Source organism: Homalodisca vitripennis, chromosome 2 (assembly GCF_021130785.1).
Source record: "Homalodisca vitripennis isolate AUS2020 chromosome 2, UT_GWSS_2.1, whole genome shotgun sequence".
Taxonomy (NCBI): domain Eukaryota; kingdom Metazoa; phylum Arthropoda; class Insecta; order Hemiptera; family Cicadellidae; genus Homalodisca; species Homalodisca vitripennis.
Window position 1 is genome coordinate 36,021,446 of NC_060208.1, and position 26,668 is coordinate 36,048,113.

Consider the following 26,668-nt stretch of genomic DNA (forward strand, 5'->3'; position numbering starts at 1 on the left):
AATAAATTACGCCTTCACATACATACTTGATTAAAAGTATAAATTCGTGATTAAAAATTAAATCCTTCTATTATAGGCGACATTCTCGAAGTATCAACTGTAAGGTTCTGCTCGTACAAATGAATTTGTAATATTAGTAATAATATGTACTCTCTGTTTTTTATTTTATTTCCAACTGTTACACAATTTTAAGTAGTTCAAAACAATTCACAAATCAGAATAAATACAAAAACAGTATGGTTACCAGGCTTCCTACTTTATCACATCAACTGCGGTACACGCACCTCACAGCTACTCCGGCTATCAAAAAATCTGTAGAAGACGCGTGTCCTAGTGAAGGTGTTAACTATAAATTAAATTATCACTATAGCAAAGTATTTTGAGCAGAGTCACGAATTCTTTTGAATGCATAGTTCAATGTGAGTTCCAAAGCTGACAGAGGCAAGCTAGATTTCATAACTACTAATTCTATGAACTTCATTTCTGATTCTGTCCATCATGTTATGTCGGATGAATTGTGGGCTTTGTATAGTACACAACCATCTTTGACAACAATTTATTCTTTGATAACTTTGATGGACAACTATAATTGATCCTTCCTCAAGTCCATGTAGGTTTATTTTGGAGATCTAAGATATGGAGATCTAGCTGGATATGGCTCATTTGCTCCTCTGCAAATTCCATTTTTCAGGGAATCGTCGATTAAATGGCACGTACATTAAGGGCAAAATGTGGTAGGATGCTATCTTGAAGCAACAACATGCTTTACATAATTCCTAGGGGAAATTCTTGAATCAGTTCTGGAAGTTTATTTATTAGGGAATCGTACACTGCTCCAGTTAAAGCACTTTCAAAGAAATGAGGACAAAAAATTACATTTACGATTATACCATACCATGTGTTCAAAGTCCAATACAGTACCTTTGGTTGTTAACCTCACGCAGGGACATCCAAAAAGGATGCATTTTATTAACTTTCCGTATTCTGAAAATAAATGCTCGGCTTAGAAAGAGTCACAGCATATGCACTGCCTTGGTAAACCTTTTTGTAGATTTATTTGAAGCTAAATACAAAGAAAAGCTGATACGTTAGTGATATTTGATTATTCTCAGGCTTTTCAATCTATTGGCAAAAATGTATCATTATGGATTTGGTGAAAATGGAATCGAGTGGATGAAATCATATCTGGAGGACTAACACCATGTTGATTTTACTACAGTATTTTGTACATATCTGACGTCTCTAGATGTGTGCAGCATTGGAAACCTTATTTTTATGTGGTTGATTCCCTGTTGCATTTGTTTCATGAGCCAAAGCTAGCAGTGGATATAATATTTTAAATCAATGCTGAGCTAAACAATATTTAAAAATTATCAGCCAATAATAGACTGAAACTTAACATAGGCAGGTGCATTATCCTTCATCTAGCACCTCTAAACCTGATTTAGGTCCTTACCGTGAGTAATATTAAGGTTAAGCTTGGTGATTAGATTTTGTCCGTCTGTGCCAAAGTAAAGGCACAGAGTCATCTTAGGGATTTGTCTTTCTCTAATCACGTTACTCACAGTATCCAGTGTGTTATGAGAAGACTGAGGGGTATGTACAGGGTCAGAATCTGCTACCAGGTTCAACAAAACTGCAGCTAGTTCAGTCATTGGTCCTAACAGTAATTTATTATTGTTATCTTGCCTATATGAATAACATTTAGAGGGAAGATAATCAAAGAATTCAGCGTCTACACAATAGAGCTGTCCATGTTATCTTTTCATTATGACGATAAGATAATGTGTCTCCCGACAGAGATGCTGTCGAAGTGTTCCCAATGGATATGATTTGTAGAATCCTGACTTGCTGCATGACTCATAAAGTACTGATTCGCCAGGTACCATAGTACTTACGTGAGAAGCTAAAGTTTTGGGATGCTGTCTCACAACGCAACACGTAATGACCGTCAGCTCCATGTAAAACTCGAAGGTAGCAGAAAGGGCTTCTCCTACTTTGGGACAATCGTACAATGGCCTCTCTGGGTGCCTTAAAATGCTGTCCCAAGAACGGTTAAGCATGCTTTAAGGGAACTTGTTAGGGATTATAATATTTTGTAACATAGTAATTAACAATACAATTACATATGAGTGTAAGTGACTAGAGTTGCTCTGAAAACCAGATGTAACTGAGAAACACTCTCAATAAGAGGCGATTTCATTTATTTTTTGCAAGTTCATGATGTTTAACTAGGCAGGTCTAAACATTGTCGTGAACGTAAATGTAGGATTTAATTTGAATTCTTATTCAATATTTTATTTTGACTCTTCTTTATGTGATGAAAATTGTCATTAAAAGGATATTTATGGTGAGGTTTGAGACCACTTCCTGCTGAAATCCATAGTACAAACAATCATGTGAAGTTTGTGGTCAGCCATGCTACCATAAAAGAAGAGGAGGCTTTATTCCAGCCCAAGCAAATAGCAGAGGGTTCTATCTCAATTTTAGGCAAGCATGTTAAAATAGCTATCCACAACTAATGCTCAGCAGTAAACTTGACCTATAAATGATCAAGCACTACAATACAATTAAGCTTTGCAGTAAACTTGATTTATATACAATAAAGTTATCCCTTTATTCCAAAATATTAACATTAGTTAGTGGTGTGTCATTCCTATGCATCCAACGGGTTGTGCAAATGTAAATGAAACCAGTTTTTGCTGTAGGCCTAAACATCACATGTTTTACTGACAGAAATGAATGTACTGAAGTGAACTCTACTGATGTGTATATATGTTGACTTGCATATCACCACAGTACTTTTAGAATCACTTGAAACACAGGACATATAACAAATTTGGTTTCCAACACATGCTTTTTTAAATCCAAAATATGGTGCTTCACAACCACAATTCTTCTATAGAGATAAGTTTGCTGCTCTAACTTTTACTCCAGTAAACTACTGAACATTGTAACTTTTATTACAAGTTTAAGGATCTGGCCTTACTAAAGTTAATGAATACGTTCTATCATTGCTCTTAAAACAATACCCACAAAAAGGTTTAATACATTAAACATTATTTTATTGTTTTCTTTGATACTCCCATGACATAAGGTTTGAAAAGAGTTGCAACTTATTAGTTGAAGAGCAGATTCTTTCTAATACTCCTTTTTAGCATTTGTAGATGCAAACAATCCTCTTTTTTTATCTAAAAATACATTAACCATAACTAACATAATTTAATGGATTCAAAATGTAGGAGAGTTACTATGCTTAAATTACAAACCTTGGCTGGTTGAGAATGATATTACACTTGTTCACTATGATTTTAAGGAAAGTGGTTGTGAAGCCCTAAAAATTAGATACAAAGAATTAAGATGCCTATATTTAAGATCTGTTAGAAGTGCTAAACTAGCCTATCATAATAAATTAGTTTCAAATTCAGTGAATCAACCTAAAGAAGTATGGAATATTATTAATAACAATCTCAATCTAAATAGTAAGCCTAAATTATGTTTAGATGATAAGACATGTCCACTGACAGCTGAAGGTTTTAACACAATTTTTATCAGTAGTATTAAGGAAATTATTGAGAATGTGCCAGTTCATGTTAATGTATCTGTATATAGTTTTTTGTCTTCTGTTAATGTACCTACTGTTTTTGCTTGTAACCCTGTATCTGTCGAGGAAGTTTTTGCTTCCATTAACTCCTTAAGTAATTCAAATTGTTTTGATGTATATAATATTAGTTCTAAAATGTTAAAATTGAGTAATTATCTGGTTTCTGAAGTTCTTACTGACATTTTTAATCAATGTATTGATTATTGCATTTTTCCTGATAAACTGAAAATGTCAAAAGTTGTTCCTATTCATAAAAAAGGTGCCAAAGATGAATATGCTAATTTTAGGCCTGTTTCACTTGTTCCTGCTGTGTCAAAGGTCTTTGAGAGATTAATTAGTTTACAAATAATAAAATATCTAGAAAGTAACAAACTACTTTCCACACAACAATATGGTTTCAGGAAACAAAGGTCAACTACAGATGCTGTCCTTGCTTTTATTCAGGATTGTCTGGAAGGTTTGGAGGATGGTGTGCATATTAGTGCAAAGTTCTTTGATCTCTCAAAGGCCTTCGACACAGTATCTCATGATATCTTATTAATGAAACTTGAAGCTCTTGGTTTTGATTACAAGTCGATTAATTTTATAAAATCTTATCTTACTGATAGATCACAGTCAGTTTATTTTAAAGGCAATTTATCTAATTTTAGAAATGTTGACCAGGTGTACCACAGGGTTCAATTTTGGGACCTCTGCTTTTTTTGGTATATGTAAATGACTTGCCTTGTAATATTGAAGATAATAATACTGCTTGTTTTCTGTAGGCTGACGATATTTGTGCTAGCATGAAATCTCAAAATGCTAATATTGATGATGTTTTTGCTTCAAAAGTTGATGCTTTGGCTAAGTGGTGTGATGTAAATAAATTATCTATTAATTTGACTAAAACTCAAGATCTTGTTATATCTTTAAGGAATAATACTTTTCAAACAATTAAATATCTTGGCATAATGGTCCAGTCAAATCTTAAATGGCAATCTCATGCTAAATATATTGCTCCAAAAGTGTCTAGAGGTATTTTTATGATTAGAAGGTTAAGTTTAATCGTCAGCTCTCAAGTACTTCTTTTAATTTACTGTAGTTTTGTACATACATATCTTTCTTATGGTAACATCTTGTGGGCAAACAGTTCAGTGTCTCAGTGTTTGTTTGTACTACAAAAAAGAGCTATTAGACTAGTGTGTGGTGCTAGGCCTAGAGCACATTGTAAATTATTATTTAAAGAGTTGAAAGTTTTATCCTTACCTAGTCTATATGTTTATAATTATTGTTTGCTATATGTTAAAAAATACATTGATAATTTTAAAAGTCATTCTGAGGTGCACTGCTATAATACAAGATTCAAGGATAATTTAAGGAAGGAGCAATGTTAATTCTCAACTCAACAAAGTTTTAAGTCCAATGCCATAAATTGTTTCAATCATCTGCATTTAAATGTTAGAAGTTTAGAATATAATATATTTCAATTGTATGTAAAGAATGTACTTATTGAGCATTGTTTGTATACTGTAAATGAGTTTTATGACATAAGAATGTAGATAATATTCACTTTAAAAATACTTGGCTATGCTAATACAAAATGTTTTTTTGTCCTTGGCAATAAATTATTTGATTTGATATGCAAGTTGAAAAAACTCAACAGTTTATTTTATGATGTCCTACTATAATCAAGACAGTTAAAGCTTGAAATATGTAAAATGCAACTGACAAACAATTATTGAATGGGGAAAGTTGCATGTGGTTAGACTGTAGGTTCAGAAAACTCCAAGTGAATTAAAACTTTGTTTCAGGCCGAAGTTTCTTATTTAACAAAACTCATATGTATAAAACATTTAATCAAAGTATTTCAATACAAATTCATTTGCAAAAATAACTCAGTTGACAGCTATTTATAGCCATTCCATCTAGATTGTGTTTAATGAAGATTTAAATCAGTAGCAAGTTCATAATTTTATTACTTAAGAACATAACATTTCTCTTTCATAATACACCACGAGGAGAATTTCTTTAAAAGCAAACTTTATGAGACTTCATACATAGAATTAGCAGACCAACCGCTGTCACCATTTGGTTGAGGTTATGCCATTTTGAGTCCAGTATTAAAAAAAGAAATAACAAGGAACCTAAAAAGATTTTAACAATAAAAAAAACCTTAACCAACAAAATTCTTACACACACCATGACACTAAGGCCTAGGACTAAAACACAGAACCCGGAGGTTGCTGCCTTTCAGGTATGTTTGACCCATATTTTCTTCTTTTTTTATAAACTTGTATCACCTGACAAAGAGAAGTTCAATCCTTGAAATACTGTGTTATACATTTTGTAACATATAACGATGCCAAATTCCTGAAACCTTTCATCCTATCAAACTTTCCATTGTCACTAACAAACTTTAAACAAAGAATTTCTCTTTCTATGGTATATTATCTGTTTCTATAAAACTTGGAATAGAACTGATGTTAAATCATGTCCTGCCATACTGTTTATTATCTCATTTAGTATTACCACATTTATAAACCATTTTATGTATCATTAGTCTTAGTAATAATCAGTATTCACAACTTTGGTAACTCCTGCTGTGGTAGGTATATAATGCTTATAAATCGCATAAATACGTAAATGTGACTGTTGACTTGTTTACCTAAATTAAAGTTTATTTTTAATCTGCAGCATTTAAAAAAAGAAATAATTTTTGTTTAGCTAACTTTAATATCTTCATTAAAATAACACATTAATATTAGTACTTTCTGCATAACTATAACAAACTTTTTATTTGAAACATCTTTTTTTATTGTTGACCTTTTCTAATAAAATAGCTTACAAGTTCTTTTTATAGTAGATATAAAATATTTTTTTACTTGAGTAGTTATTGGTAATGAAAACATTACCTACAATTTCTGAGTAAACAGTTACCATGTTTTGTTCTAACCAAAATGCTTAAGTCTTAAACAATATATTAATTTTCTATATAATATATTTTAGTTATGCACCTCATTAACTTCAAAATGACATATTAACCTAACAAAGAACATTGTTAATAAAACCACTTCGTCAGTGATTTCTGACAAATTTCTTGGAAAACCACTGTAAAATCTGGGTTTATTTCCATTTTAGTTGTCTCTATATGACAACTATTCCAGTATGAGTTTTCTAAAAACAGTCTCTGCTACTCGCTAAAAAAAATACGATAAATTGAAATAAACTAAAAAATGTTTGGATGAGTATTTATCATATCTTTAAAATAAGACAAGCCCAATCGTTTCTGTGCCGGATTTACCACTAGGACTCATTCTAAAGGGGACCCACACTTAAGGTATCACATATGTATATAGAATTCAAATATCTTGGTCTACAGTGCGGCAATAGAGTGGTACTCCCTCTCATAAGTTTTGATTAATTTATGAATCTGAGATTATCAGAACGTCTTTCCATATTATAAATAAAAATAATTGTTAAAATTTACCATTTCAAAATCCGACGAATCATCTACCACACGGCGATAAAGTAGATCTCTGACCACTTTCTTCATGTCAACATTGTAATTTGGCTTTAAAATTCTTAACAAGAAATATTTGATAATGAAAATTCGACTGTCTCTTAGCTAAGGTATAGGAGCACTTAACCGGAAATTGAGAGATGTGGACTGAAACCCCACAAAGTTCGATTCAATTTACAAGTCAGAGATTATCAAAAGATTTCTTTCCATATGAAAGAGATTAATCATTAAAAGGAAACTGTTACAACTTTGTAGAGCAATTAGAATATCTTTGTTTACAGTACAGCAATAAAGTGGTTCTCCAATGGCTACACGGCTCTGGACAGTATGGCAGTGTGCGCATTTCAATGAGCAGACACTGGCCTCGGTAAATTAACAAAATCCATTCATTATATCTGTGTTAAAAATTAAATGTTTCGTATAATAGATTACGAAATTAGATGGCCAAGGTATCGGCAATGACTTTAAGAGCTCCATAACATGACCAATGCCAAGTTGTTTTAAACCACCTTAGGTCGTTTAATAATTACTTTATTCACATTATTATAAAGGTCTAAAATACACATTAAAAAAACAATAGACTTTAACTTATTTTGCATACACAAATGTCTTGTGTTTTTAATAAGATCACAACTTTCTGAATTATGAATTTTAAAGTTATTGAGATTAAAAACTTAACATTATTGTTATTGTAATTATTTACAGCATGTGTTGAAATGTAGAAATAAACAAGCTAACTTTTAATGTAACTCGTTACTGTAGCTCTAATGGTTAGTTTGTGCAAAACTTTTAAACTCAGGCATCTAAATCTTTTGATCCAAGAGTAGTTAATGAAAGATTCATTTAAATATGCAATTCCTTGCTGAGAGAAATAGTGTTGTTGTATGTTAGGTTTTTGGTGGTAATCCATCTAATCAAAAGTTACAACTCTAATTTGTTAATAATGTTGGGTTTAACTCCTGTTCACCTTCCTCTTAAATGCAGCACCTGAAATCTGATGCTGTTGCAGACTTGACTCCTGAAATCAGGAGTCTTGTTCATCTGAAGGGGTTCACAAATAGTAGGTGACGAAAAACGAAGAAGCTCATAAGAATATATCGTTTCGTCACCAGAGACACCCAGACTAAAAAAATTAGTGCAATCCAGGTGAAGAGGTATTCTCATTGTCTCATCAGCTGCACAATTGAGAGGAAGAGGAAGGTGAACTGGAGCTAATCTCAACATTCACATTAAATCAACCCTTCTCACCATAGCTGCATTATGTGTATAATTTGTTAGTTCTATGTACTAAAAGTGAATCAGTTTTAAGTTATAAGGCTTTAAGTAACACATAAACAAAAAAAGTAGTTTTCAATCCTATTACCCTTTTAACGTGAATTATAATGCATTGTTTTTAACTCACAAAGTTCAATGTAGGACACTTTATTATATTTATTCTTAAAGAATGATTAATGTTAAATTTCTAATTACCAAATGACTACTATTCAATGATTAGTTCATAAAACTATATTTACTAAACAAAAGCAATATACAGAGCTGGAAATATAAAATGTCCTTTAATATTTTTAGTACATCGTAACATAAAAATCACACACAACTATTAATACTGTGAGGTTACGAAATACTCTCCATAAATAAAGAATAAATACACATAATTTCTATTTTTAGTTTAAAATTGTTTTTAAAAAGACACTCTTTTCATTCTATAAGCTTTTCTAATAATCTGTCATCACAAGTAAAGTATATACTTAAATAATCATCATAAAACAATTGGGAGAGGGGGCTCACAAAAACTTGGCCTGGTGTCTCAAAATTTGAAAATGTAGCACTGTACACGTATAACGTTATGATGAAAAATGAGGTCACAATTTTATCATTGTCTTTAAGGGACTATAATGAATATTGTTGCCAGTATGGTGGACTTAAGAGCTGATTAAGATCTAAGTGATTTTGCTTTTAAGTTTTCACGTTGTACTAGCCAAAATAAATAGCCAACAAACTAACTGTTTGTTTTTCTTGAGTAAACTCTCAGTGAGTTGAAAATGTTATAATTTTCTCCTTCCTAACTGCAGTGTTGCCAGTCTGCAAAGTAAAATTATTCCATTCCCATATTATTTAATAGAACACAAACGAAGTTGAATAGAGGTCGGGACACACATACCCACACCGCGCCCAACATGTGAGTCAACCAAATGTCACCTTGGTTATCGTGAAGCCACACATGTCCGTACGTAATCCGAGGGTAACAATCTCACTGTTTAAACAAGAACATATTTCTTTTGGATTTCTAAGTGACAGATACTAAAAAAATGTTCAGCAAATTATTATTACTGAAGATAAAGAATGTTGTTATTTTTATTAACCACTGTGGTGAATGAAACGCTGCAAATCCTACAGTAAAGCTTGGTACAATCAGCTTGTATGTAAAATTTATGAATAACATTATTTTGGTTATGTTTTTATCCCTATTATTCTTGTTGAAGATGGAGCTTATATTGGCTACTGTTAACATAATTACATTTTAACACATAAACCAATATTTAATACTTTTATTTTTGTGAGGTCTTTCGATAGCAAGTATACATAAACCAAGTATTAAATATTGGTTTATGTTTTTAAATGTAATTAAGTTAAACCTATTATTCTTGTTCATTGCAGTGATTTTTCGGTCAAATACACTATAAACAGTATATTTGATATTTTTTGTATTATTTTAACTCAAGAACTTATTTATAGTGTGGCCAGAGCTTGCCTTGTTGCAAGTTTTTTTTTAATAATTGGTGAAACATAGTAAATATTTGTAAAATATATATACTAGAGAACTTGGGTTTTTTGTACTTTAAAATCTTATTGTAAATAAAATATCTTAATTTTAACTGTATGGTAGTGAAAAGAATAAAAAAATTTAAAATGTACAGAAACATTGTAAATATGACCCATACAAAATACCAGAATACATCTATCAAGTAACTTAAAATACATCAAAGATAAATAGAATTTTGCAAAAATAGATATATGCTTGTTATTTATCAATTACCAAAAACTTTAGATTTTACATAAGTATAATTTAGATGTTTAAAATTACTTAATGTACAACATAGTTTTAAACTTATTGTAATTTTAGTACAATAAGAAAATATGACTAGTTTACTCTAAAAGAATGCCTAATACTATTATCAATAATTATGATTTTGTACACGAACGCAGGATGTAGAGTTAGTATACTAAATAATTTAATAAAATAGAATGTTTCCTTAAATAGTTTTAAAACAAAGAACGCAACTGTAATCTACACAGAATTAAATTTCAAAACCATTAAAATTTATACTTAACCTTCTCCAAGCACCTCATTTTCTATTATCTTCTTCCACACGTTCTCCTTGTACTCTGCACTCCAATATTTTTCACTTGATTGATCGTAAATAACAAGAAAATTCCTTACTTCTTTGATAAGTTTTTCTATATTCATGACTGATGCAGCTCTTAGACTGCACCATGCCCACAATGGTCTGGTGTTGGTGCGGACATGTGTGGACTTGCAGGTTGAAAACTGCGCTGCAATTCTTTCACTGAATGACGGCCGACACACATGTCAGGCGCGGTGAAGTCATGTGTGTATATATAAAATATGTATATTTTTATTAATCACATTGTAATGAAGAATTATTTCATTTACAAAATAAAATATTTAAATTTAAAGTTTATAGCCACTTTCCATGCTAGACGGCTAAGGGTAGAATGAAAAAATACGCAAATGTTTATGAAAACTTGTTTTATTACTTAAAAAACATAGTAAACTGCCATAGAATTTTCATTAATAGTAATAAAAATAAATATTGAAAAAGTAACAAATTACTGCAATGTTACAATTTATATGAAAAGGTGTGTTAATTTCAGGAACTCTATGTACAAATCACAGACTTTAAAAATCAAGATAGAAGTCCAAAAATAACACTAAAGCACCTACATCATCATAAAAAATAATACTCACTCATGTCCAACAATAATTTTAAAGATTAAAATATGAAAGTAAACAAATTGTTTGAAGCTTATTCAAATAGAAAATGGACCGATAAACAATATAATAAAGGAACATGAGTAAAAAAAACCAAGAACATAATTTTAACATATTTACATTTTTACATAACTAGCTAATGTCTTATGAACTAATAATAATATATAATTTCACTGGTATGTTTCATTTGAATTTCTATTATGACAATTTACTACAGTGAACAAACACTGCCAATCTACCATATGATGATAACTGTACTTCAAGTAAGAGGCCCAAATGATGTGAAATTGAAGTACAGTATTCTAAGTAAATAACTGTTACATAACATTAGAATGAGCAAGTGAAATCTGAATAAAGCTATAGGACACCTTAAAGGAAAAGCACTGATTAATGTGAAACTAACCCTACATCATATTGCAATATAATTTATACATAAAAAACATACACATTTTAATTAAATATGGTGTTAAAAATGAATAACGTTATAATGAAAACAAAATAACACATTGGATTATTAGTATGTGGATTGATATTTTTGTATGTATATATGGAATGGGTTTTATGATTCCTCAGGAGGCTTTCCACTTGAGATACAGCCGGGAACAATGTGTTCATCAATGTCTGACCTCCGAGGAGTGGATGGTGAAGTATTACCTGGGGTTTCCACATCTTCTTTGGTAACATTAATGTCCATCTGTTTATCTACATGCTTTGTAACAATATTTTTCTTCGAATCTTCAAAGTCTTCTTCATCAACACCATTTGATGTGTTAGAACTATTTGGGCTTGTCTTGTCTAGAATTTCTTTTTTCTCATTTAGATATTTAGTAGGTTTTGTTTCATGAATCGGCACATCTTCATACCGTTTGCTCTTCAAGTCATCAATGTGGACTTTTTTATCTTCTGCTTCACTTTCACTTGAGGTAACTGCATTCAAAACTATTTCGTCCGTGATTTCTTCAACATTTTTTTTGTTTTCGTCATTCGGTTTATTTTTTATTTCGGGAGTCTGAACTTCAGACTGGTTGGACTTCAAACCGCCAACTAATTGTGACTCTTCTGCAAAAGGGGCCACCATCTCACTGTTACCCGAGCTAACTGCATTATAAATTAATTCATCTGTGATTTTCTCCACATCTTTCTCTACATTTTCAGATATTTGGTTTTCAACTGATTGTAAAATAATCTTTTCCATTTCTCCTTGTTTTTCCGTAATTTCCTGTTCACAGAATCTTTGTGACAATGAGTTACCATCAAGAAAAAAGTCTACTACACAAGGATCTCCTTCTTCTACTACTTTCATATCAAAAGTGAAACCACCTATGCCTGCCAAGGATGACAGTTTTTCATCTGTACTCTCTGTCCAGTATCCCCTGGGGGACTTCAAACAACAATGTTTCGCTAATGGTTTTATTTCAGCAAGATGATTTGGCAATTTTCGAAATTCATTTGTAATGTCAACATTACCATAATCCACAAATAAAACTGATGAACCATGCTTGTCTGAGTTAAGAATTTTTGCTCGGTACCATAAATTGTCCACTGTGTATTTAGCTGCTAAAATTTCTTCTGAATCCAGCATATTTTCAAAATTTTCTCCTTCAAACATTTCATCAGCAATCTGCATTAAACTGTCTTTGTCATCATTGAACTGGATATAAAAATCATTTGTATTATTAAAATGACTGATTTCTACAATTCTAATGCTCTTATCTTCAGAAATATCAAATGGAATATCCTGGCTTTTAGGTGGTTGTACAACTGAACTTTTCATGTCATGAATCTCTTCATCTTTTTTTGAAATATCTGAAGGCATACTCACATGAGCCACATCTCCCTGACCCTGCTCTATTTCACCAGTACATTCTTTAGAAGATGAGACATACAGGTCTTTCTGTTCATCTTCATCTAGTAAGCTAGCAGCCTCAAATGGTTCTTCTGCATTATCTGTACCTTCTTCTGTTACCAACCCACTTAATAATATCAACTGTTCTGCTACCGACTCTCCATTTAGATAAAGTACAACTGTGTTTGGTTCTCCTTCTGATACAACTTCCAGGCTAAAGGTAACACCTTCACCATTGGCTAATTTGTTAAATGTTTGACAAGCTTTTACGGACCACTCTTTGCATCCCAGCATCTGTAATGAGCAGTGCATCGCAAGTGGAGGTGTTGCTAATAAGTCTTCAGGGAGATTTTTCATACGTGCAACTTTTGCTGTATTACCATAATCAATAAATAGCACCTTGGTCTCGTTTTCTGAGTGATCAATCACTTTTGCTCTGTACCACAAGACATCTTCGTCAAACTGAGCAGCGACCATCTTTCCCTGGCTTATTGCAGATTCTTCAATAGATGGAAAATCTTCTGCGGCTATGAGGCGTTCGCTGATCTCTTCTACCAATTGAGTAGCTTCAGCTGTGTGCAGGAAAAAATCACTAGGTGAATTGACATGTATTAAATACACAAGTTCAATAGATTGAACAATGTTGCTTCCAATTTCAGTTGGTAGTGTATCTGGATCAACAAATTCCTCAACCTCATTTTTTTCTTCTGTTGATGGCTGATCAAACAGGTCAGAAAGTTCTTTTTCAATAACCTTTCCCTCTAGCATAAGACTAACTATATTAGGATAACCTTCTTCTAAAATCTTCATCGCAAATGGTACACTTCCTGCTCCACTTAACTCCACAAGGTGGTTGGTGGCTTCTTCTGGCCATCTTGTCTTTCCAAGAGCACAATGAATTGCTACAGGTGATTTTATTTCCAAAGTCTCTGGTAGTTTTACAAATGACGTGGCTATAGCAGAGTTTCCATAATCCACAAATAACACTTCTGAACCCAATTCTGTTGTGTTTAATATCTTGGCACGGTACCATTGTTCATCGTCAACGCACAATGATCCAACAAGTTTTTCTTTATCTTTGATTTGTTCCAAAGTTTCAAATGAACTAACATCAGTGAGTTCTTTTTTTAATATATCTAACTCGGCTTCTGCTCCTTCTAACTGAACATAGAAATCAGAAGCACTGTTGATATGACTAATGTATACCATTTTGTCATAATCTGTATATTCATTGGATGCACTGTCAAGAACTTTCGCATCCTCTACAACAATATCACAAAATAATTTCAGTTCCTCAGACACACATTTTCCACCACAAGTTAGAGCTACAGTAGCTGGATCTTCTTGGTCTAATGAATTAAATTCAAACTGAGTACAGCCATCGGCAGATATTTCTATAAACTTCTCAAATGCTGATTCAGGCCATGTAATAACACCATTAGGTTTTTGTAAAGTGCAGTGTTTAGCCAAAGGTGATCTAGATGCTAAGTCCAATGGCAATACTCTGAAATCAGTGGCTGTAGCTGAATTTCCATAGTCAATGAAGAGAACTTCAGTCTCATTATCAGAATGTTTGGTTACTCTGGCCCGATACCACAAGCCATCCTCAGTGTAAAGAGCTGCAACAATGTCACCTACATTGATCTGGGAAACAGGATCAAAACTTTCAGCAGTTAACATGGTATCTGAAACAGTTTTTAAACTTTCCTCACAGCCTACTTCTTGTATGAAAAAGTCATTAAGAGAGTTCATGTGGCTAATAAAACCTGAAGATACAGTGTGCAACCGAGTACCTAATTTTTCCTCAACCAAAATGTCAATTACACTTTTACCACCTTTCAAAATATCTGCAACAATTGAATTCTCTTTAACTGAAAGTATGTGTGCTACAACTTCTTCTTCGGAACCGATTTCTGATGAGACTAAAAGTTCTTCAAGTCTCCCTGTAGCTTCTTCAGTAAAATCTGCAACAGGGAGTTCCACTTTCACAGCATATCCCTCTGAGTGTTCAAGGAAATCAGCAGATAAGGCTTTGATGTCAGACATATCTACTGTATCAGAATTTCCATAGTCAATAAATCTCACTAAAGAATCATTCAGTTTAACAGCTCTATACCATAACCCATCTGAAAATTTTGCTGCAAAAATATCACTCGGTTCTTCAAGAGAGGGAAGTTTAGTAGCAGCTTCTTGCAGTCTGTCCTGAAGAGCTTCTACCAGTTCAACATCGTCCCCAACAAAGATCCACAGCTGTAGAGGAGAATCAATGAATGAAACTGATATCGGTATACTGGATCCTTCCACAAATCGTCCTCCTTCAACCACTCTTTTGAATGGTGAGTTTTCGAGCGCAACTGCAAAACCGAGCTCAACCAACTTTTCTGTCAGGCTCTGACCAGAGCTATCCACCAATTCAACAACCCATCCAGCATCACTTTTCAGGACCACAGCATTGTACTCTGTCTCTCCTGCGAGTTCTAGGAGATTTTCCATTGGCACTAGCCAACTGACATGAAGAGATACCTTCAAGGCAAAAGTGTGAGGAGTATAGAAAGATGGATCAAGTTTTCGCAGGTTAGAAATCGGCAAGGTTTCTTCATTTCCATAATCGATATATTGCACTTTAATTTCGTCTCCTGTTTTCAAAATTTTAGCTCTGTACCACTGCTCATCATTTACTGACTTGGCACAGCACAGATCTCCTTCTGCCCACTCAAGTTCTACATTTTCAGATACATTATAAAATTCGTAAAGAGCCTGTAAAAGTTGAGAAAGAGAGTCTGCAAACGCAACTTTGTGGAGGAAGATTCCGTTGTCACTTGCATGTGCTATCCATACTTTCTGGTTAGTCCCGAGAACTGACATGGAGCAGACCTTGGCCACAGCAGGTGTTTCGTTGGCTTGGAGAGCCAACAACTGCCCTTCACTGTCGTATACAGTCACTTGTAAGCTAAACAGAGAAAACAAAGAGATTAAAAAACTTTTATTGTAACTTAAACAAGAAGTATAGAAATTAAAAGAATTTGTACACTGAAAATTGCCATTGTTCAATGATACAAAAAGCCAGTAACGCTACGTTTTGAGATCTATAATCTTATCTCTTCCTCAGGTGGACAACTAATACAGAACAATCTAGGTAAAAATAATCATAAACAAATCATTACAAAGTGTTGTGACAAAAAAAAGAAAAAACTTATTGTTTGCCAACTTCATTATCACTAACTATAAAACATACACCTACTATCATAAACCCAGCAGAGATCACTTCTGGCTGTTTCATACCTTTCAGTTGAACCTATCACTGGCCACAGCAAAAACTGATGTCACTTAAATCTGGGTAACTTTACAAATGTCCATGAGCGGCACATCACTAACCTCAAATGTTGAGATTCTGGGTTTCAAGGGCAATTCGATAGGTCTAGTCTACTGCGAGAGATGACTGTTGGAGTTGGTGGGGTTTTTTCCCTAACCTCAGAGGTTCTTTGCTAGCCTCAATAAGGGTGTGCCACCCCCTGCCTACTTTGACTGGAGAGGCTGGTTCAGAGCTGGCCTCCCCTTCTTCCGGGAGACATGGCTTTGAGATTTAGTACCCTAATTCTTCCTCATGGATCTCGATAGGAGGCGGCCCCTACACCTTAACCTTACCCATCCTGAATATCCTGTCACTCCGGAAACAGCAGTGCTAAGGTTCTTATAGGACTAAGTGCAATTCATAAGCTTCTTGTCCTAAGAGAAAAAAAAACTACTATCATATAATTTAGCCCTTATATTATATGTACCCTATGTTATATCGCTGTCAGAATTAAAAACAACTTTACTACAAAAATATGAAGATAATTACTGCCAACTCCTAATTATTTCAAATGAATCAATCAGGTGTGGGTTAAATATCGTGTTTAAAATCTCAAGAATTTTCAACAGAACTAGGGAAGTGAGATAAAGATAAGACCTACAAAAAGATGTCAAACAGATAATAAAAAGCTGTGATGATTTCCCGTTCTCCTTTATTCAACTAACTTATTGTTAGCACCACATATTTGTTTCTATTACAAATATTTTTTTATTTGAAGGTTGTTTCACTTTTGTTTGTATCTGTGATCACTGAAGAGATTATTAAAAGTAGTTTTGTTTTTGTTCTTTGCAATTTTTTTTGTTTTTCCTAAGAGTTACAAAAAAAGACTATGACTTGAGGGGCTGAAAAAAATCTCAAAAACTTTGTCTGTCCACATGATATTTCAAGAACAAACTGACCTATAGAATTGAAATTTTGCATTAATCTTCAACACAGAGTTTGATGATGGTACATTGTCACTCCATCAGATTTGGCTGAATGTTGGTGAACATTTTACATTAATATTATGGATAAATATGAGGGCAACGAGAAAAACTAAGAATAATAAATTTGTAAACAAACTGAGTACAATAATGTGACATTTTAACATGTGATACGGCACTAATACATTTAACCTAGCTATCCTAAGATATCCCAAAAAAAATTTTTTCTGTAAAATACCAGAAAAATTGAAAAGCCACTTTGCCTTTGTACAATAACTTTGTTTTACACTCTCAGCTCCTCACGAAGAATCATGCTAATGATGTTTATACAATTAGTAGTGTTAGAGTAATTAGGTTCACCCTACAAATGTGACACAGGAGGCTGTACATCTCTGCGACAGGAGTTGAACAGATCAGTTAGACTAAGTGCAATGTAGTATAATTGAGTAGAAATGTGATGAAACTTATCTCGGAATGGCTTACTGACAATAATACATACATTTTGTGATGCCAAAATGTTATCAAACTTGTCTAAGTACATGATAGAGAAATAAAGAAGTATTACATTAGATAAAGCATACAGTGTCTTCTTTAACCCTTCGACGCACCGCGACGTACGCCATACGTCTAGTGTTTACCGCTGAACTCGGCCTGCGACGTACGCTGTACGCATTGCGCAGTCCGATCTTATAACGAATATATTTCGGTGTAATACATTCGAGTTATACATCGTTGGAAAGATGATGAAATTAACTATCGGTGTATCGATACCTATGTATCGAAAGCCGTTCAACATGTAGTTTATAGTAGACGAAAAACATTGATCAAGTTGGCGCTTGCTGTCAGCTGTTTCTAACTACGCAATTGACTGTGAAACGACTTTGTCTGCTGGCATGACGATGTTATTGTTTGTGTTTAGCTGTTTATTTGTTTGTTTATGTTTGGTATTGTAGTAGAATATAATAAGAATATGGGGGGTGTGGACCTTAGAGATCAAATGCTAGAGAACTATCTACTGGAAAGGAAAAGAGGTACTACATGGTACATGAAAGTCTTCAAGCATATGCTAAACATTACAATTCTGAACTCATACATCATTTGGAAGTCAAAACATAACAATATTGATCACTTAACATTTACATTAGGCCTAGTAAAAGAAATTTTGGAAAGATTTCAACAAGAGGTACCAAGAACAGTTCAAGGCAGACCACTGAGCCTCCACCAATGCGCCTAACTGAAAGACATTTTATTGAAAAGATTCCACCAACCGGGAAAAAAGCAAAGCTTCAAAGGAGATGTGTGGTTTGCTACAAACATGGCAAAAGAAGGGACAAAATCTACTGATGTCCCCAATGTGAGGCTGGCCTATGCCTAGATGACTGATTCAAGACATATCACACAGTTACAAATTTCTAATATAAGTACAGCAAATAACTTCCAATAAACATGTCTTAACAAATTTTTGTAATGGTATTTTGTACATGTTTGTATGGGTATACTTATATTTTAGCAATACAATCACTTTTACAAGTATAGGCTTAACAGAAAATCATTTAATGTATGTATAGGTCACAAAACTGTGAAAAACAAGAAATTAAGTGGACCACTTAGGGGGTGTTCAGTTAAAATTAAATAGTGCGTTGAAGGGTTAACCCTTTGAGTACCACGGGTATTTTCCGAAGGTATATGCATAAAGTGCCACGCTGTTTTTCGCATATTTGTAAGCTTTTGGGAAAAAAGCTGTTGTAAAATAACTACCAAACAGATTTCCATCATTTTGTTGTTGTTTTTTTTCTTATTAACTGCAGAATATGATACATATTGTTACAAATAAAATTTGATTTATAAAAATATAAAAATTTCAGTATTTATAAAAAAAGTTTTTTACTTTTGTATAAAAAGTTAAGTTTCGACCTAATTTGTGTGTATACGGTATATTTTTAAGATTTTTTTTCTTTATACCATGATAAAGGCCATATGATTCTAAATAAAACCCATGTGTAATATCTTATTCTAGAATTTTAAAAACATGGCATTATATGTATTAACAAAATGCTGCCCGGTACAGACATTTTATAAACTGTACTTTATTTGTCAGAGTTTAGAAATTACTTAGAAATGATGTAGTTTTCCCAATAAATCTAATAAAACATTAATACAACACAAATAAATATGATTAGTAAATTTAGAAGCAAATACTTGCTAACATATTTACATAAAAGTTTACATTTACTAAATAACAACCCTAATAATATTTACATTGAAAATTCACGTTTTTCGCTTGAACACAACTCAAATTATACATTACTTTTGTAAAGAAATACAGTAAAATACTGTATAAGTTACTATTTTATTTTGTATTTACTCAAATGCTTGGTTATCGGCACATAAACAACAAGAAAGGCCGTTATGCAACACAGTACTCCTCCGCTACGCGTGACTGGAAGACAGAATTATCATACAGGTACTTATCACAGCCCACTATTTTTGGACGAGTTTTCCTTATCAGAGATCAAAATAAACTTCATTATATGTTCCTTCTTCCATAATAAATCGAAAAATACTCGATGAGTCATACTACCTATTTCCAAATAATCTCCAAATAGACACACGAATGACGACATTTTCGAATAATGAAACGTTGTTCTTATAGTTTTTGATTTAATTGATTGTCGTAATAACTTGTAAATTCCAAAATAGGTTAAATAAAGTCAGTTGTTTTTAATACTGTAATTTATTTTGTCCCCGATAAGGAAAACTCGTCCAAAAATAGTGGCTTCTTGATAAGTACCCAAACAACATAAGTTTCACAGATAAAATAGTAGAGAAACAACATAAAACTCGTATTTATTGATAGTTTGGAACGTCAAAATTGGCAACGCTGGCACTTTATGCACTTTTCGTACCGTCAAAATTAGCGACGCTGTGGCACTCAAAGGGTTAAAGAGTAAAGGTGAGAAGTATTATACTGATCATTCACACTTGAAAAGGGCAGGGTTTGAAATATACGGATTAGAACCAGAATGGTGATGCCATTGGTAAACAAACAACAGAATTCCAAGCAGAAGTCAGCAATTAATTGAAGCTTTGACCAAAAGGCTTATCCACAATATATCAAAAAGTGCTGAATAATTAGCAGTTTAATACTATCTGACAATTAGGCTTCTTTAAAAGGAGCTAGATGCCTATACTTTGAGTGGAAGTTAGCAGATGCCCTAGCTAAGAAAGGGACTGAAACCAAATTAGTGGGCATGTGAAGTACCTTTCATAAAGAGCAGAACTTTAGTACATGACTGAGGTGTCAAGAGGAAAGATACAGTATCAGACAAGAGGGCCTAGTCTTAGAGGCTGAGCTAGACTCCTAGACATAGGTAAGGTGTACAAGCAACTGGTAGTTGAAATTTGTACAAGACTCAGCTGTCTCTGAAAACATCTAATGAAGATGGATTAAAGTTGAGAAAGACAAATAATAAAACAAAAATGGTAATGTTTGAATTCAAGTAACTTTTTATCAAATAAGGAAGCTCCTTCCCATCATTGTTTAAAGTGATAAAATCCATACAAAACTAACAAACAAAAACAGTATTTTTTTGTCTGTATTTATTTTGCACAGTGATTCTCAAAAGTCAAACCAGACAAGGATAGAACATATATGTAATAATATATTGAAAAATAAAATTGCCTAATATATGCAAATATTTACATCTCTACAAACAGATCTAGTGAAAATGAAGAAGAATTGAATTTATTCCAACAGAAATATGTACAGTTATTATCAACATAGAATCTTTGGAAAGACTGACCACTTTTACAAATTGCAAGGTTAGTGAGAGTACCTAAATTACAAGTATCTTATCTTTGCCCAGCCGGGCTGCTCTCTGTGAGTGACGTCCACACCAGGCACAGCTGAGAAGGCTGATATCACTACTGCCGATCCAAAACACCACCAACTTAAACTTAAAACCGAACTAAACTCTTCTTGAAGTACAACTTACTCTAAAATACTTTTATTTATTTACTCGTAACAACTTTTCCTTTTATATCATAAAATAAGTTTCTCTGTTGAAATGAACTACATGAACAAAAAAATAAAACTTGGTTAGCATTTTAAATGAAATTAAAATAAACTTTATACACAAAAATAATTCAAATTAAATAATAGTAATCAAATTAATCAATTACATAAAAAACTTAAAATTTAACACTAGTTTATTTACATGATTTTTATTAGTTTTATTGATTTATTCTTTATTCTATATTGTTACAGGTAGTTTTAGTTAAAAAATAAGAAACAATCCTATATTGACAGTAAAACTTCTTTCAATTTCCTATTAAAAACTTATTGTTAACAGCAAATTTTCAACTCATATGGTAATTTCTTGAATAGTTTCGGACCATTGTACATAAAAGATTGCTTTAGGATTGATTTATTGACTTTTGGCAGTCGAAACATTCTCTGGTCTATACTTCTAGTACCGTAATTTCAGTCCATCGTTCCTAAATTACCACTTTTAATGTAAAATAGTATAAGTACTTTAAATATGAATAGATGCTGTAAAGGTAGTATTTTAAGTTTCCCAATATTGAATCTCACCCGTCAGGCAGTACTGCATCTACATGTATGATAAGTGCAGTAGCAGCTTGTAGTTGGCCCAACTGTGCTCTTTCTTCATCTGTAGCATCATCTCTGACAGCAGATAAGCAACACTTGATACCATGGCCTGCCTCTGCTTCCAGGCTCAGCAACTGTTAACGGTACACACAGTCTTTAATAGAACGCATCAGAACACGCGTTTATTAATTTAGGAGGACGACAAACGTTAGCATTTCAGCAGGCAATTGGTTTTAAAATATTTCAATTCTGTGTTTGTATCCGTGTTTATGATTTTAATTTAAAATGATAAACAGCACTGAAACATGTAAGCGCAATATTGTTTTTAAATTCTGACTAAAGATATGTAAAAATCTATTTAAATTTTAAAAATACAATGTATTTAAGTTTTTAAAAGTGGTTTTCGGAAATTAAATTCTACTATTAGGTTCAATTCTTTATACCTCATTAGCAGTGGATATATCTATTTTAATCAAAATAACTTATCACCTCTGTCATGCAACCTAATCTTAGAAAATGGGTCATTTACAAGATCATTTTAGTTTTTAAGAATCAATATTATTGATATCATATCTTTGTTATCTGTTGCTCCTTTTCATTGTTCTTAATCATCTGGTAGTTTTTAGAGCAGTTTAGTATTGTTTTCTTGATTCAGAATATGAATACATTGGGGGGTTTCATGGAAAATAAATGCCATGAATCAGGAAATATTTTTAAAATGTGTACATAAATAATTATTTACCAAAAGTGAATTATGTAAATGAATTTAACCATTATTTGAACTTAATAATTGTTTAGGACTTACAAGATGTGTACTAAAACACCAGTCAACCAAGGTTTTAACTGTTTACAAACAGTTACAAATTGTATTGTTGTTTTATGTATGTAAAATTTGATATATCTCTTCACATTAAAAAATACGCTTAATTTGTAATTTAAAAAAGTCAAATAGTGTGGCCTAACATTGAACTGTGTGTGTGTGCTATAATCAACCAGCTGTTTTGGGAGATTTAAACCACCACTTATACAGTTATATAATAAAAAGTAAAATGAATCTGTACAAACTCAACAAACATTTTGTGACATAGTTGAGGTAACTTAAAGATGAGACAAATAACTTTTTTAAAGACCTGTAAACAAAATGTTTGTTATAATTTCATAAAATATGGAAATAAGTCTGTTAATATGCTACAATTTTCTTTCATGAGTATTTACACATTTATATCTTTAAGGATTCAATTTTTTATATCTTATTACTAAAACATAAATTGTCCATATTAGGACTATACTGATTTTGTTCCAACAAAAACAGAAAAAGGAGATGAAGAGACTTCAATTTGTACTTTCACACTAAGAATTACCGTATATGATTAAAAAAAATTCTAAATAAAAATTTTTGGCTCGTTTCTTGAGTAAGAGTTTATTGTGTGCTTGAGTAACACAAAGCACATTCATAACACTGCTCCAAGTATATCTGAACAGCTCGAACTGAGCCAGATTAACGCTAGTGTTGGCTACCGACAAGTCGACTTACTATCTATTCGATTAACCCCAAAGTATTTGATTCGTCAGTTGGTATGACTAGTCGTAATTGAACCACTAGTTGTTAGTAATATGTGTTACTTTACGTTTTCAATGTACTGTAGCTACAGCTTACACTTTCAATATTGACGACTACTAAATTTAGTCTCCTGACTACTAGTTATTTATCCATTAAAAAATCATGTAAACTTCTTCATTTGTTGAAGTAATGAAAACCTTCAGATATCACAACAAGTAGACCGTAAACCAATTGAATAGTTCAATTCAGTATTAGTAGTTAGTTACTAAACAAAGATTATTAATCTTATAATTATATAAAAAGTATAAATTATGTGTTTTACAGAAAATGCTCACGTTTTGTAAAATGTCAATGTTAAATTACAAAATTCCTTTGGACTCCCTTTACATTAGGCTATATTATTGTTTTGAATTATATTATTTTAATTTCATATTAGAATGTAAAAACAATATTTAATTGAAATTTATTGGGATAAGCCTACTACTTCTATCGATTACGACTAGACCGGGTAACTGACATTGCTGGCAAATATACAAACTTTTTTACAAGTAATAAATATCTGAAATTATATTTTAAAATTTCTCACAACAAGGGAGAGGATTTTTTTATCTATCGGCTAAATCTATTAGCTGATTGATGACTAGAATCATCATTGGCAACAGTTGACAGTTCTTTTTATGTCAAGACAAGAAAACTAATCGATTAGTTTTCACGACTAGTCTAGACAGTGTTTGAATGTGTCGGCTAGTCACTAGTCGGTTGTAAAAAGTAGTCGATAGTCCATATCTAATTAACAATTCTTTTTTATTAAAATACTCTCCTTTGGATTGCAATATCATTTCATACATAATGCTTTTGACTGAAAGAATAAAAAATAATTAAAACAGGTACCAGAAACAGATTTCCCCATCCATAACCAACAACTCTTGACAACAAGGATGTTCTGCAATGACAAATCAGTAGTAAAGTATTAGGTGTTACCTCAGCATCTTCTGGAGCTGGTTGTACATAGAGCGAGTAGTCTTCTCCCAGCCTCAAGAGCGTCACACGCAACAACTGGTTTACAAGCAGTGTGGTGTCTAGCTCAAATGCTGCATCTGTAACAGCAGTTAAGTAATCTGTAATAAGAGCAAAATTGAAAACAACTGAGTACAAGTTGATAGAAGTTTTACACCATAAAAATGTATGTTTGAATTGAAAATTATTGAACCCTTTTTTTTAAGTACAGGGTTTTGGATCATGCTGTGTAATATGTAGATGTTTATTTTTGTAGCCATATAATTTTGTTAAATGAAACTTTTACAATTCAAATGTAATACACACTCTTGCATATAGATGTGCCCACACACAGACATTCATGAATTTTTACTATTAAGAGATAGTGTGATAGTAAGTTGGGCCTGTAAACTGTCATCTGCCTTCACATAACTTACACAGAACAAGTACACAGAAGTAGGTAGCACTGCTCACTCAGAATTTGGTGGATCTAAAAGCAATGAAAGTTCCACTCACTTAATAATAGAAGATGGTTCAATTTGAATACTTGATACCCGAATTCTAATACCAATATTATCAATGTTTTTTTATTAAAAATTAATTTTAAAAATCAACAGAAAAGAATAAAATACACTTGTAAAGTCACAATTTTCACAATCACAATTAGTGATGTGTTAAAGTTGAATCTAGAATCCACCAAATCTTGAAATAAGTCTATTCATGGACAACAGCTGATTGGCAGTACGCAAATTACTGATCATTAAAATGTATTATTGCCATTATTTCTGTATGAAAAATGTAAATAGATAAAATAATTATTAGAGCAGTTTTAAAAATAATTTTTTGCTAGCAGTTTGTATTTGATATATTTATAATCGTGCGTTGCAACAAGTCTGCTGGGATTATTCGTGGACAACAGTTTATAGTCAGTACACAAATTACTGATCGTTAAAAAGTATTATTGTTGCAATCTGTGTAGATAGTTAAAACTACTCTATTAAAAAATTTGTTGTTCACAGTTTGTATATTATACAGGGTGTCCAGCAACCATTCGAACAAACTTTGCCACATTGTTCAGCAGGCCAAAACTAACAAATAATGCAATATAACAGGTGCCCTATTTCACTTCGATTAGCGTCTGTCTGTCTGTATGTGTTTTTTGGGAAAAAAATTACTACACAAAAACCACTTAAGATACAGAATTCAAACGTAACAGTTATGTTAACCTAGTGTTGGTCCTTTTCAGTGAAAAAAATAAAACAAATATCTCATTGCATTTCAAAATGGCGGCCGTTCAAAATTTTCAAATTGTATTAGCTTTGAAACGGCTACTTTGACAACAATTCACCAGGATAACTTTTTTTAGCATATTTTATTACCAATTCAACAATTTTTGTTTCAAAAAGATTGAATAACAAATAACTGAGTTACAGCACCAAACGTAAAAACAGGTTAAATCCATGCATTGCAAGTACATACAACAATGTAGTGGATTTTTACGAATACACTTTTTAAGGTTCTTAATTAAAATACTGAACAATTATTATAACCTAAAAAAAATATTACTATCATTTTTGTTCCATTTACAGTAATCAATGTGTTACACACACACACAAATAAAAAAGAAACAAACTATTCACAATGCTCTTAAAAAAACAATAGTATATAATATTACATGAAAACAGCTGACCAACAATCAGCAACCAAATCAGGTGTTTTAAATGAAGAAAAACTAATAAACAAACTATCAAGACATTGTTGAGCAAGTCTATGTTTTGAACGTGATTGTCACTGTTTGAATGTTCTGTTCTTCTTTGTAATTCCTGTTAGTTTTTCCTGTTAATTTAAATTTCTTTTATTACTTTGTTTCTTGTACGATATGAACCGTTTTACTTTTGAAGAGTATGCTGATATTCACTTTGTGTACGGACTTGCTGGAGGCAATGCCAGATTAGCTAGCAGATTGTACAGAGAGCGCTTTCCAGATAGGCTGCACCCAGTTCATAGCGTCTTCAGTGCCGTTCATACTCGTCTTAGGGAAACTGGACATTTGAAAAATAATGTTGTAGAACGGGTAAAATCCGTACGGACTGTTGATTTTGAAGAAGAGGTTTTATTATTCGTAGAAGAAAACCCCTCCACCAGCGTTCGCGCTATTGCTCATAATTTGGATGTATGCAAAAGTTCTGTGTGGAAAGTGTTAAATGAAGAACGTTTGTGCCCTTACAGACATCAGAAAGTACAAGCCTTAGAACCTGCA

General features: G+C 32.4%; 1 protein-coding gene across 1 annotated transcript in view; it reads right to left on the reverse strand.

The window, feature by feature from the left end:
- Positions 1 to 10,858: 10,858 nt before the first annotated feature.
- The window catches only part of LOC124355586 (maternal protein tudor-like), a 121,980-nt gene continuing 106,170 nt past the window's right edge, over positions 10,859 to 26,668 (reverse strand). Inside the window, 3 exon segments of the mRNA XM_046806748.1 lie at positions 10,859 to 15,914; positions 21,834 to 21,985; positions 24,394 to 24,509. Of these exon segments, the coding sequence (XP_046662704.1) occupies positions 11,678 to 15,914; positions 21,834 to 21,985; positions 24,394 to 24,509 (4,505 nt within the window). The 3' untranslated portion in view covers positions 10,859 to 11,677.